This window comes from Grammomys surdaster, unplaced genomic scaffold, assembly GCF_004785775.1.
Source record: "Grammomys surdaster isolate TR1022 unplaced genomic scaffold, NIH_TR_1.0 126391, whole genome shotgun sequence".
Lineage (NCBI taxonomy): Eukaryota > Metazoa > Chordata > Mammalia > Rodentia > Muridae > Grammomys > Grammomys surdaster.
In genome coordinates, this window is record NW_021621185.1 from 7,089,094 (window position 1) to 7,101,483 (window position 12,390).

The window sequence follows — 12,390 nt, forward strand, 5'->3', positions numbered from 1 at the left end:
TAGCAGTCTGCTTAAAAGAGCCCCTCACTGCTCTTTAAAGAGCCTTTCATTTAGGATGGCAGGCCTCTTCATTGTATAAAGGAGCGCTTGTCTAGAACACAAGTCTGTAGAGGCACAGCCTCCTCCCACTGAGAGTAATCATCGGGGCCTAGAGCTCATAGCCTTTCTAATGACAGACTGAATTAAACAAAATAAAACTGAAGAGGAGTACTCAGAACAGTTGTGCCATTACTTACTGAAAGGAGCAAGGGAGGCATCCTGGAGCATTTAGAAGGCCATTTCCCTTTTTACAATTAGAGATTGTTGTTACAGACTCTTGACTCCATTCCTAAACCGTTAAACACATGGGAAGACCCAGTGGCTCATGGATGATTACAGAGCACATTGTCTCCAGGAGATGCTCCTCCTGTCACTCCTTACTCAGTCATATCCCTCAGCTTAGGAAACTGGAGATCATCTTGGTGGCAGAGAGGGGAAGAGGAGATGTTTAAAATGCTTTCAAATAAAGAAGTTATATTAGTAATTAGTAATAGTGTGACAGAATGGAAGAACATTGAAAAATGGAGTTAGTTGGGTGTATTAGTTCCAATCTATTTTAAAAGAAATGATAATTACTTTATACGTTAAAAGTATGGCTTTAGGGTTGAGTTACTCAGAGGTAGAATGCTTAACCATCTACAGAAACCTCTGTTTTTATGCCACTTCTGGAAAAATAGAAGAAAGAAAAAAAGAAAGAGAAAGAAAGAAAGAAAGAAAGAAAGAAAGAAAGAAAGAAAGAAAGAAAGAGGCAGGGAAGGGAGAGAGGGTGGGAGGAAGAGAGAAGGGGAAAGAAGGAAAGAGAGAGGGAGAAAAAGAGAGTAGTAGGAAGAGAGAGGGAAGGAGGGGAGGAAAAGAAAAAAGGGGGAGAGGAGCAGGAGGAGAGAAAATAGGATAGGAGAGGTTGGGTGGGTTAAGAATCATTCCATTCATTGAATACAAAACCATTTCTTTAGAATTAAGCATCAAATACTGTGATTTCAGACTCTAAACAAAATTAATGTGGCTTCCCTTAGAGTTAGTCTGAAGTCTTCAAGGTTTGAGCCTCAGGTGTTCTTAGTGGTGTGGTAGCTACAGTTTGAAAGGTTCATCACCTTCATTTCTTTAGAACTTTTTCCTGAAGGTTGCAAGGATTCCAGTAGTTAATACAGAGGTAGGTTCTTCAGGGGTGGCTAGGACTGCAAAGAATGTGGAACAAGGATATGGAGGGAAACAGATCCCAAAATACTCTTTTCCGTGGCCTAGTAAGCCAAGCTAATTTCCGTGCCACAGAAGAAACTACGCTGGACCTGTCCTCAGATTTTAAAATTTAGTGTTTAAACTGCCTGTGTAGCAATGTCTGTGTGGAAATCGGAGTTCCATTATTTTTATTCTAGCTGTGAGCAGACCTGTATCTGCTGCCAGCCAAAGTACTTCCCATTTTGGGAAACTGAAACATCTATAAATATAGAAATAGTATGTGCCTACTCATGCCTGTGTGAGGTTCTCACTGGCTTTAGTGGGAATTGCTTGAGTATCTAAGGGCAGCCTGGGCTACAGAACCACACAAAAGCATCACTGGTTTGTTGGTGGAACTAGAAACCACTGGCTCACAACTGAATCTTGATAGCCTTATTTTGTTTACTTTAACCTAAGAAGCTACTGTTACATAAATTAATGCTCTGCCTTAGGCCGCTCTTCTCAGGAGAGTGCCAGGTGACTACAAAGAAATAAATAACAGTACATCTATACCTCAGCTAGCACTGGCCTGCACCTGAACCATGAAAGAAATAGTTACTTACAAGAGGGAAGCATGCTGACTAGAGAAACATACATTGTGTATAGAAAAGAAAAATATGAAAAATTATTTCTGGTACATCTAGGGACTAGTTTTGTAGGTTTACAGAAGGCCAATTACCTCTGTATGTATAGTGTCCATCTGAGAAAGGAGGATGACAGACAACCAACTACAGCCTGCAGATATTATTGGTATTGTAAAACAGCTTAGTAGAAAGTCTTTTACCTTCCTAAAAAATATACCGAAGCCACTGTTCCTGCCTAAAACCATTAAATGATAAACAATGGACTCTAATTTTATCCACAAACTCAAACAGGTCATGACACCATTCAGTTTTTCTCTTCAGCTCAACTTCATGGAATGTATATTTTCCCTATCAATCAAAATGACAAAAGCATAGAACAACTATGTGAACATGTCCCATGTTGGTGGTAAGTTTTCTTTTAACTTAGTCTGAGCATATACAATAGTTTATTTTGAAACCTCCACTTTATAAAGAAAGCATGCACAATTTCTCCATTCATCTGTCCATTAATGCAATAAATATTTAGTCAGTTATTATTTTTGGACTTTAAATTGAGATGATGAACAGAAGAGGGTTCCAGCTTTCAGAGAAAGCAATGATACAACTGAGACACTTTAAAAAAACCTATGTGGGTAGTGTTAACACAAGTGGATGGGCCCTAACCGTAAAATCACAGTGATGTTTTACTTCTCGGTATATGGAATTTATAGGTGGTAATTGCAGTAATTGATGAAGTTGAATTACTAAATAATAAGATATTATATATACAATATATATTATACATAATATATATATAATATATATTATATATATACACTGTAGGAGAGGGTACTTGCACTTGCTTCGAACTTTATTACTAATTAATCATAGTCTTCCCTACCTAAAACTCAATACCATCTAGCCATAGAAGGTGAAGGTATAAAAATTGGAGAAAGAGTCATAGGGCAAGTTCCTTGTTACCTTAGAAACACGCTCTGTTGACCTCAACATCCACCTTTAGAACAAGTACCAGAATAAGGGCAGTAAGATGAGCTCCTCTATTCTCTCTCATTTCATGTTTTCTTTTTTTTTTGAGTGGATGATATTCATTATACTTTAGAATACATTCTAGAATAAGACATGCATGTGCCTCATCTGAGATATGTGCATGAAGCTTCAGACCTTGGAAAAGGCTTAGCATGTGGCTTTTAACATTTTGAGTGTGGAAGTGTTAAAAGTAGCAAATTCCTTCAATGGTTCTTCCCCTAGGATTATTCTCAGGCCCCATATCAGCTTCTCTGTCATCCTATCAATCGTCTGATTCTGTCTACATCGTCCTATATTATAACTTATGGCACCTGACAGCGTCACCAAAGGTTACTCTAACAGAAGGGTCCGTAAAGATAATTTATTCCACTGTGGGACATTTTAAACTTTCCACCAAACCATCTACCATATATTTTAGAAAGTTTAGAAAATTTGTTTTTAAAAAAATTATGAATGCAAATTTCAAAGATTCAGCTCATTCATGACTCAACATTTTAAAGTCTACAGAACTACAGACTCCGTCACCTCTTCTTAAGCTCTGCTCTCCACATTTATGTTGCATGCAGATCTAAATAGCATGCCTTGTGTTTTCACCTAAACCCATGTTAAAAATGTTTCTTGGGAGCAGAAAGTGACTGAACTCCTCAGTGCCTTCTAGAGAGTCCTTCACACTTAGTTGCCATTAATTAGTTTATCTTTTTAGTATGTTTCTTCAGCCAGTTACTGTCAACTATCCTCAAATGCACAGATACATTAAATGTCAGAACTCAAGGCTAGAGAAATGTCTCAGCAGTTAAGAGCACTAACTGCTCTTTCATAGGTCTTAAGTTCAATTCCCAGCAACCACATGGTGTCTCACAACTATCTATAATGGGATTCAACTTCTTTGGGTATATCTGAAGACAGCTACAGTGTATACATATACATTAAATAAATAAGCAAATAAATATTTTTAAAGGGGGAGGAAAATCCTTCTTTTTTAAAAAAACAAAAAGTCAGAACTCATCAAAAGGTACAAAGAACATTTGGTTGACCAACATAGTCATCCCATATGCTGAGCCTCCTCTATGTATGGGGTGGTAAGCCAAAATGTGTGTTTGTATGTATATGTGCATGCATGCATGTGGGTGCATGTGTTCGTGCATGTGGAGGCTCTAGGTCTCTTTTCTTTGTCTCCCTCTGTTCCTCTCCACCTCACTTTCTTAAGACAGGGTCTCCCACTAAACTTGTAGTTCAGTGATTAGCTAGGCTGTCTTGCCAATAAGCTCCAGGGATCGACTTGATTCTACCCTCAATCCCTATCTCTAGTCAGAAATGAGTACCACATCTGCCTTTAAGAGGGTGCTGGGGACCCAAACTTAGATTCATATGTTTGCAAAATTGGCAATTTATGGACTGAGTCATCTCCCTCCACCCCATCTTTCGATCCTCCTTTTTCTCTCTGTGCCTGCAACTATAAAAATAAACTTCTATCTTCACACTTCTCTACCCCTCATGATGCATTATCCAGGCACAGATTCAAAAATACTTTTCATTGAACTTCTCTTGAAGTCTGGAGCATCTATACATATGTATACTGTTCTGGACATTCTCTGCTTTCCATAGTATACATTTCAAAATATTATAATTACTTTTTTTCTCTCAAGATTAATGTCAGTAACTTGTTAGAATATATATATATATATATATATATATATATATATATATATATATCTCCATAATCTCTTATCATTAAGAGGTTAAATTACCCAAAGGCAAGTGAAGAAAGTATCTACTTTTAACAGAAAATTATAATTATACTGAGGAAATCAAAGTTTTTTAAATAGAGCATTTCTATTCTGTAATCTATATTCAACAACTAGTCATTATGTACCCACAAGTTAGTTGTGTGAAGGCTGATCTGGGATCTTACGGAATTAAAAAGCAGCAAGAAAGATAGACTCAAAGCAATCAACTCCATAATGTTAGAAAATAAAGGCTTATCCAAGTTATTGGAGTAGCCAGTTTTTGGTGATACATACCTGTAACTCCAACAATTGAGAGGCTGAAAAAGAAGGCGTAGTGCTAACATGGGATACACAGAGAGACTATGTCTCATCAGTCAGTAAGACAATACCAAAAGCTAAGATGAGGAGGAACTGACTTCTGAGTATCACCATGAAGACATCTTGGAAGTTACGAAGTAAACTAAGCCTTACCTGGTGAAAGGCTGTTGATGGCCACAAAGAAAGGGAAGGGTCATAACACCACAAGCAGTTCTGACCACCTGTAATGTAAGAAGTAATTCCAGGAAAGTAAACTTTAGTTCATAATCAGTTCAATTGAGTTAGTATCTATCATTTTTCTTTTTCAGTTTTGGTCTGAAAACAAAAGCTAAATTATGACAACTGGATAATAATGCCACTGCAAGTCATTAAGCATGATGGGAGAAAGAAATTTATTGGTAAAATACTGGATGTGTTCTTAAGAAAGTTCTGTTAAGCATTAAGGCATTTGATGATTTTTCTTCTCCAGCCGCAGTGAAATGACACGAGCTAAAGAAATATTATTTTATGCAATAGAATCTATAGCATCCAGCACAAATGAGTAACATGGAAAAGACTCAAGAATATTCAGTAGATACTGCACTTTATAACATTGGATTTGTAGAAAGTCTTCAGGAAATGCTTTCTCTCACAAGATTTTCATTAATTTCTTTACAATTGGGTTATATAAAGCTGATATTCAACAAATACCACTTTTTAATTTCAGATTCCAACTTCAACTTCTCATCTCTCCTTAATAGGGTTGTCATAAAATATGTGATATATGTACATTTGCTAGACTTAAAGTTTAAGGTTATTATAAAACCTAATGTTGAAATACTTTCATACCTTTTCATCATCGCGTGTGAGGCCATGCAAAGCTTCAACGGGAAAATCAAATGGTCACTACTTACAGTGCATTTCTTCTTTTAATGCAAATGTATCTACCAAACCTCTTTAATTCTGAAAACTAGATGTTGAATTACAGTGCTCACTCAAATAAAACTGTCTTTATTTTTCTCACAATGCATCCCGATTGAAGTAAACACTCGGAAAGAACATCCTTTTCTTAACTGCTGTAAAAGCAGTGTTCTGCATCACCCAAGGTTCAAAGTATGCTATTGAAATAGAAATATGGACTTGTCCCCATTACAAACTATTGTCAGGTTACAAAAAATGTAATCATTACAATACATTATTATATTTAAGCATAAGAGCTCTGAATTGCAATCTTTGTCGTTGAGTGGCATATTTTAAACGAAGAGTAATATCTCAGATCTCTTTGGAAAGCTTAATGCCTAAAAACAATTTTATCTAACTATGAACAATGATAAAAAGCATTATAAAATACATTTGGAGTATGCATGAAGAATATGAACATAATACAGAATTAAATTTAGAGCAATTAAGAGTAGGTTTTGAAGGTATTTTCTTAACTGCGTTAATACACTCATCATTTCAGATTGCAGTTTTAATGAAAAGAAGCTATATGCAGTGACTTTTTTGACAGGTATTATTAAATAAGCATGCATTATCCAACAACCTATTTGGTTACACAAAAGTTGAGGAGCATCTGAGAGTAAACACGAACGGTGGTTTTAGTGATACTTCTGTCCTACATGTACTTTGATGGTGACTGTTAGAATGTGCTGAATTCTGAGGTTTGAGTACATCAGAAACCATACTGCATTGAGACATTGCACCTGCAGTTAATGGTTATGAAATCTGATTAAAAATCGTTCCATATATGTGAGACTGTTTATATCAGAGCTTCTGTATTTAGTACATTTTAGTCAATTTCACTAAATAAAACAAGTATTCAGTTAGATTTATGTTTAAATTATATCTCAAAGAAATGTTAAAAAATATTTTGAATAGTTCACTATAAGTAATTGATAATAGTTATTTATCCATTCCAGTAAGAAAGTCTCCAGCCCATCCTTATAGTCAGTCACAACTCATCCAAATGAACCAGAATAAAAGTTTCTGAAGTCATATGATAACCAGATGTGAAAATAAGTTTATTTTATTAAACTTATTTATTTATTTATCTAGTTTACTTTATCAAAAACACTTTAGAAAAGCCAGGAAGACAACAATAGATGCTAAGGCAGTGGCCGCTGCTGTGAAGCAAAGTTGCCCAAGATAAAATGTAAATCCCATCTGAATAGAAGAAAAGTGTTTGTACTCTGGAGGACAGTCGGCCAGTGCGAATAGCTCCCCCTTGTTCTCTCACCAAGAAAAGCAGCATTCTCAAACAGTTGGGAGACTCTAGGACACTGAGACATGCATTTCTTAGTTCTGAGTTGTGGGGACGCTGAGCTTATGACGAGATGGGCAGTATGGGAGAACGCTGGAGCAAGGCTTCGGAGCTGTGATAGTCACTGGAGGTCATTCAGTGGTTGTCTGGAATCAAAGAAAAAGGAACATAATGGGGATCTAGATTCACGAGTTCTAATTAAGTGTCAGTAAAAAGTGAACTGGCCTGTGTAAGACCCATTGTATTTAAAGAAAATACAATAAATAAGCACATGGCACTGTCACCCATTAGTTGGGGAAGCTGGTGGTATTTAAAGGCTTCTGAGCCTTTGAAACACTAGTCTGCCTTACTAACAAATCTTTGAGAAAATAGGACATGTCTTAGAAGTCTTTTCTGGGAATGATTCACTACATAGTGCTTGCTTAGAAACAGTAGACCATATACAGGTTTATAGTTAATGATGTTCATACTGATGGGTGGATAAGCCAGAAGGACAAGGTCACGTTTAAAGATCACTGAAATTGCAAGAGTGGGCTATGTGCACTTACTGAGACTGGCAAGTAAAAGGCATGCAGAACTGGAAACAGGAGCCTAAAGGGGCAGCTCCTGAGGGAAAAGAGCATGGATTAAAATTTCTCAGAATAAGATGAATAGAGGAGACAGTGATTCCAGGCAGGGAGGGCATCCAGGCCAGGAAGATGCTAGGCTGTGTGTGGTGACATGATAAGGGTATGAATGGTTGGGCTGCTTGGGGAATAGACAAGTGTGAACTTGACAAATATTTGTAGGGAATGGATTATGGGACTTGGTCATAGATTAGACTAGAAGAAAAAAGGTCAAAGGTAACAGTTACTGATTTGGGAGAGGAGAATCAGAAACAGGATCATCAAACCAAAATCCTAATACTTCCCAATGCCCAGCTGAGGTTCTGGAAAGAGAGTACACTGTCTGAGGATTGTACCCACAAGCCTGCAAGGGCTGTCCATTGAGTGGCACAAGAGTAACCAGTTTTATGTGTATGTTGTTTTGACACAGATCTAAAGTATCAGGTTTATCTTATCATGACCAGTCTTCCAATGATTAAAAAACAAATCAACCTCTAGATTTATCATTGGGAAAACTGTTAAACATGCTGAAGTTGAAGAAGCTGAAGTTGAAGTTTCAACGAAAGAAGATTGTTTCTTCCATCACCTTCATCTGAACACCCTAAATTAAAACTCACATCTCCAGTTTCCTTGTCTACCACTAGGTAGAAATCACACATTTTCAAATTGTAGGCAGAAATCAGTTTAGATTATTGGCTTTGGCTTTGTATGTGTTAGCAACAGCCAAGGCTCCAGCAGCTCTACACCATTGTTCTGCAAAGGCAAAAAAAAAAAAAAAAAAGCAGTGTGGAAACATATACCACACATGAGTAAGCCTTTTGTCTTTAAAAATGTGTTCTTTTCCCAGGTGACTTTTACGAAGAGGAAATTTGGATTGATGAAGAAGGCTTACGAGCTGAGCGTGCTGTGTGACTGCGAGATTGCGCTGATCATCTTCAACAGCACCAACAAGCTGTTCCAGTACGCCAGCACGGACATGGACAAGGTGCTGCTCAAGTACACGGAGTACAACGAGCCACATGAGAGCCGGACAAACTCAGACATTGTGGAGGTGAGTACGCAAGCTGTGAGCGGGCTTTCAGCAGAGCATGCGCTCGGGTCCGGATACCTTCTTTTCCTATGTTCCTAGTCCTGTACCTGTTCTTGGGATGTTTACCCCACCTATGACTGCAACACCCTGGTTACTCCTCCCAAAATAGGAGTCAGAGTGGTAATGTGGTGACCCATCCGGTATCTAGAAATCAAGGTCCAGAGTCAGATCCGTGGCTGCCTCTTTCACTAGTGAGCGGTGTCCTTCACTGCGATTCAGGACCTGTGAGTTGGTAACTGTGACCAGGGACTCTGTCATCATTTTAAGTGCATAACAGCCTCCCCACCAGAATCAAAACATTTTTTCAGGTGACGGCATTTGAAGATTATTATCTGCCATGTATATCACCTCTTTCCAACTCATTCTCTCTTCTCTGGGAAACCTAAAGACAGCTAGTTATAAAAATACTGCTTTTCCTCAAAATGATATCATTATAGCATTGAAAACTTAATATATATGAAGCCAGAAGTCAATTGACAATCGATTTATAAGGTATGGGTCAGTATTGCATCTAAGTCAGATTTAGAACACTGTTTGGATCCAAAAGAAATAAGTTAACTGCCATGCAGAACTCTTAAGGTGTTTTAGATGGTTAAGGGGCCATAACAATTTCGGTGAACCTTTTGAAGTATTTTCAACATGTGTCCTACTTAAATGCTGTCACCTTATGAGCAATGGCTCCACAACTAAAAGGAAAGAGAATTTTTCTGTCTGCCTAATTTTTACATCTCCTGTCCATACTTGGGACAAGTAGGTTTGTTGCATCTCCTGTCCATACTTGGGACAAGTAGGTTTGTACCAACTTTCCCAGAACTGGAAGAAAGCAAATGCTTCAGAAGCATGAAGTCTACAGTTGGATTACCAGAGTACAAACCGTTCTCAGTGCACACACCTCCAACATACTCTTCTTTTTCATTACACCTCCTTTAATAAGTAATTATTTAAGACTAATCTGATTTCTTTTATATGAAGTTTTTGAAGGCATTGTGTTTACTGATTTTAAATTTTCATTCTGTCACTTTGCCTAATAAGACCAAACAAACAGTTTCAGTTAAAAGTCACGATATGTCATGTTTGCTTATGCTTGGTAGTAATCTGTGCCATGCATTGCCGGAATTGTCAAACTTAAGACTGGTAATAAAATTTACCTGCCTTTAGGAAAGTTCTTTTTGCAACTACATATAAACTTGAAAATGTGAAACCAAGCATGAAGGAACTAGTTAGTTGTGAGGATCCAAGGGCTTTTGTGTATGTGTACTGTATGCTTCAAACCTTATCTCATGCTACAGCTGTAACAATAAACATGCCATATAGCAAACTGAGTTAAAGTCTGACATTGCACTTGATGTCCTTGGACTAGATGGTCCTCCATATGATCCAAAACAGTAGAATTGTATTAATTGAATTAGAAAAATACGTTGACTTTTAAGTTTTGCATTCAAGGTTTATAATCTTGAAGATTCCTATGAGGAGTTCTGTAGAGGAGAGTGCTATATGCCTTAAAGGTGAATTCAAATTTGGTATCCCATATGATAGTTTCATAGTCTTGTTTGGAGGCACATCTGAGCGTTAGATTAAAGGCTTTGATATGAACATGGGTGGAGAGTCAGAGATTTGTAGTATCATGGAATGTGGCAAGATAGCATTCTCTCCAGCTACAGGTTTCTCATCCCAAACACTGAAGGAGGATTGAGAATTACAATCAGTGGTACAGCTTTGTGCCTACGAGAGACTCTGAGTCGACTCACACAAAAACCTTACAAATCTTCTGCGACAATATAGTTTATAGAATCATTGAAAGACAATAGTAAAACTCTAAGTCCATTATCTTATATTTGATATAAATATACTAAAGCTCTGAATCACTCTGGGCTTCTAAATTTCTGGAAAAATCTAGAGTTTGTGACTCAGTATTTTGAGTGGATACAATAAGTAACTCTAACACATTGTAAATGTGCCCATGTGGATGTCTCTGAAACATTCCTCAACAATTCAACCCTCCTCCATTTTAGAAATAACAGTTGATGGAGAAAATCGTAAGGCAGAGTCTCTAAGAGAAAAAGTTTTTAACACTTTTGTGTACCACTTTAAAAAATATGGAATATTGAAATAAGAATTCTTGAGGTAAGAAATTTGAGTGGGAAGTGTGCTTATGACATGTTCCCTCAAGTAATTAGACATACTAGGTTTCAAATCGTTGTAGTGGCGGATCAATTACAGTAGAGACTAAGACTCTGCAGTTGAAAGAATTCTCTTTTAGAATAGGTCTAACAGAAGCTTAAAGTGGAGATAGTTTACTACTCCTGGGTAAAATTTTGAATCCTATTTATTTTAATTTAATGGAATACATTTAACTGAGTAAGTTTAATGAGGGGCATAATATGTCCCATAAAGGGTCATTAGTTTTACATTTCCCATTTGGACCATTGCCTCTCTCCCTTAACCCTCTACAAACAGTTCACTCACAGGAAAAAAAAGGTTGGGGAGAGAGAGAATGTTATGATTGCCAACATAGAGACTGGCGTGCAGATTCCTGGGCCATGCCAGAGTAGAGTTATAGGGTCACAGGAAAGTCTGCAGTGCGTGGGTGTCGAAAAGAGATTTCTCCTTTTAGCAGAAAGCTCTATGTAATTACCATGTCTTTCTTGATAATTAGCACTACTGTTACAATGGCACAGAGACACACAAAGGCTTAACAGATAGGCTGAAATGGGTTTTTTCCCCCTCCATTGTATCATAATGCAGCTTGAATATCTGTTTAGATACACTATATAAATATGCCAGATTTAGTAAATGTGTTAAAATTGTAATCCATTGTTTAAAAAAGAAACAAAAACAGCTATTGTCTTTAAAATACTTCCTTTGAAGAAAGTCCATTTTGTTTGGCTCCATAGTACATAACTAGATATTTACCCAAGTGCTAGCTTACAGGGCTCTGAAATTCAGGTAAAATAAAGGAACTGCCCTGGCACCACTTCTCCGCTAACAGGAGAAAATCTCAAAGTTTCTCTCTGGCTGTATTACTGAGGAATAATTTGTTAAATATTTGAGAACAACTTGAAGGTTGTAGATCCTACAGGACTAGTGCCCAGAACGATGGTGCCTGCATTCTGAGCAGAATCAAACAGGCATTCCTGTTAACGATGTAAAACACAGTTTCAAAACCTGGCTTGGCAACAACTGGAAGACAAAGGAGCAATACCAATAAACACCAAATAAGCTGCTGAAAGGAAGGTTGTGGACACTAACAGTTCAACCTCACTACATGACAGCATGGGCCCTGCAGAGTGCAAGTGATCCCTGGAATAAGAGAGACCACGACTATCTGTTACCCCCATATCCATGTCATGTCTACTAAACATCAAGCCCGGGGGGGGGGGGTACTTAGCAGTTGACCACTCACCACTCAGAGGGTTTGTGGAATGGTCATCCAGTCTGGACCAGAAGTCGGGCTATCAAAGAAACTCTGGAGTCGCAAATGTATCAGTAGATGTGTTTGTTCTCTCTCTCTCTCTCTCTCTCTCTCTCTCTCTCTCTCTCTCTCTCT

The 12,390-nt window shown here is 37.6% G+C and overlaps 1 protein-coding gene across 9 annotated transcripts in view; it reads left to right on the forward strand.

The window, feature by feature from the left end:
* Positions 1 to 12,390, forward strand: part of Mef2c (myocyte enhancer factor 2C) — a 143,147-nt gene that overhangs the window by 58,018 nt on the left and 72,739 nt on the right. For all 9 annotated transcript variants that reach the window (XM_028760069.1, XM_028760075.1, XM_028760074.1 and 6 more), the window contains exon 3: positions 8,601 to 8,804. In XM_028760069.1, the coding sequence (XP_028615902.1) occupies positions 8,601 to 8,804 (204 nt within the window). The remainder of the gene's footprint in view (positions 1 to 8,600; positions 8,805 to 12,390) is intronic.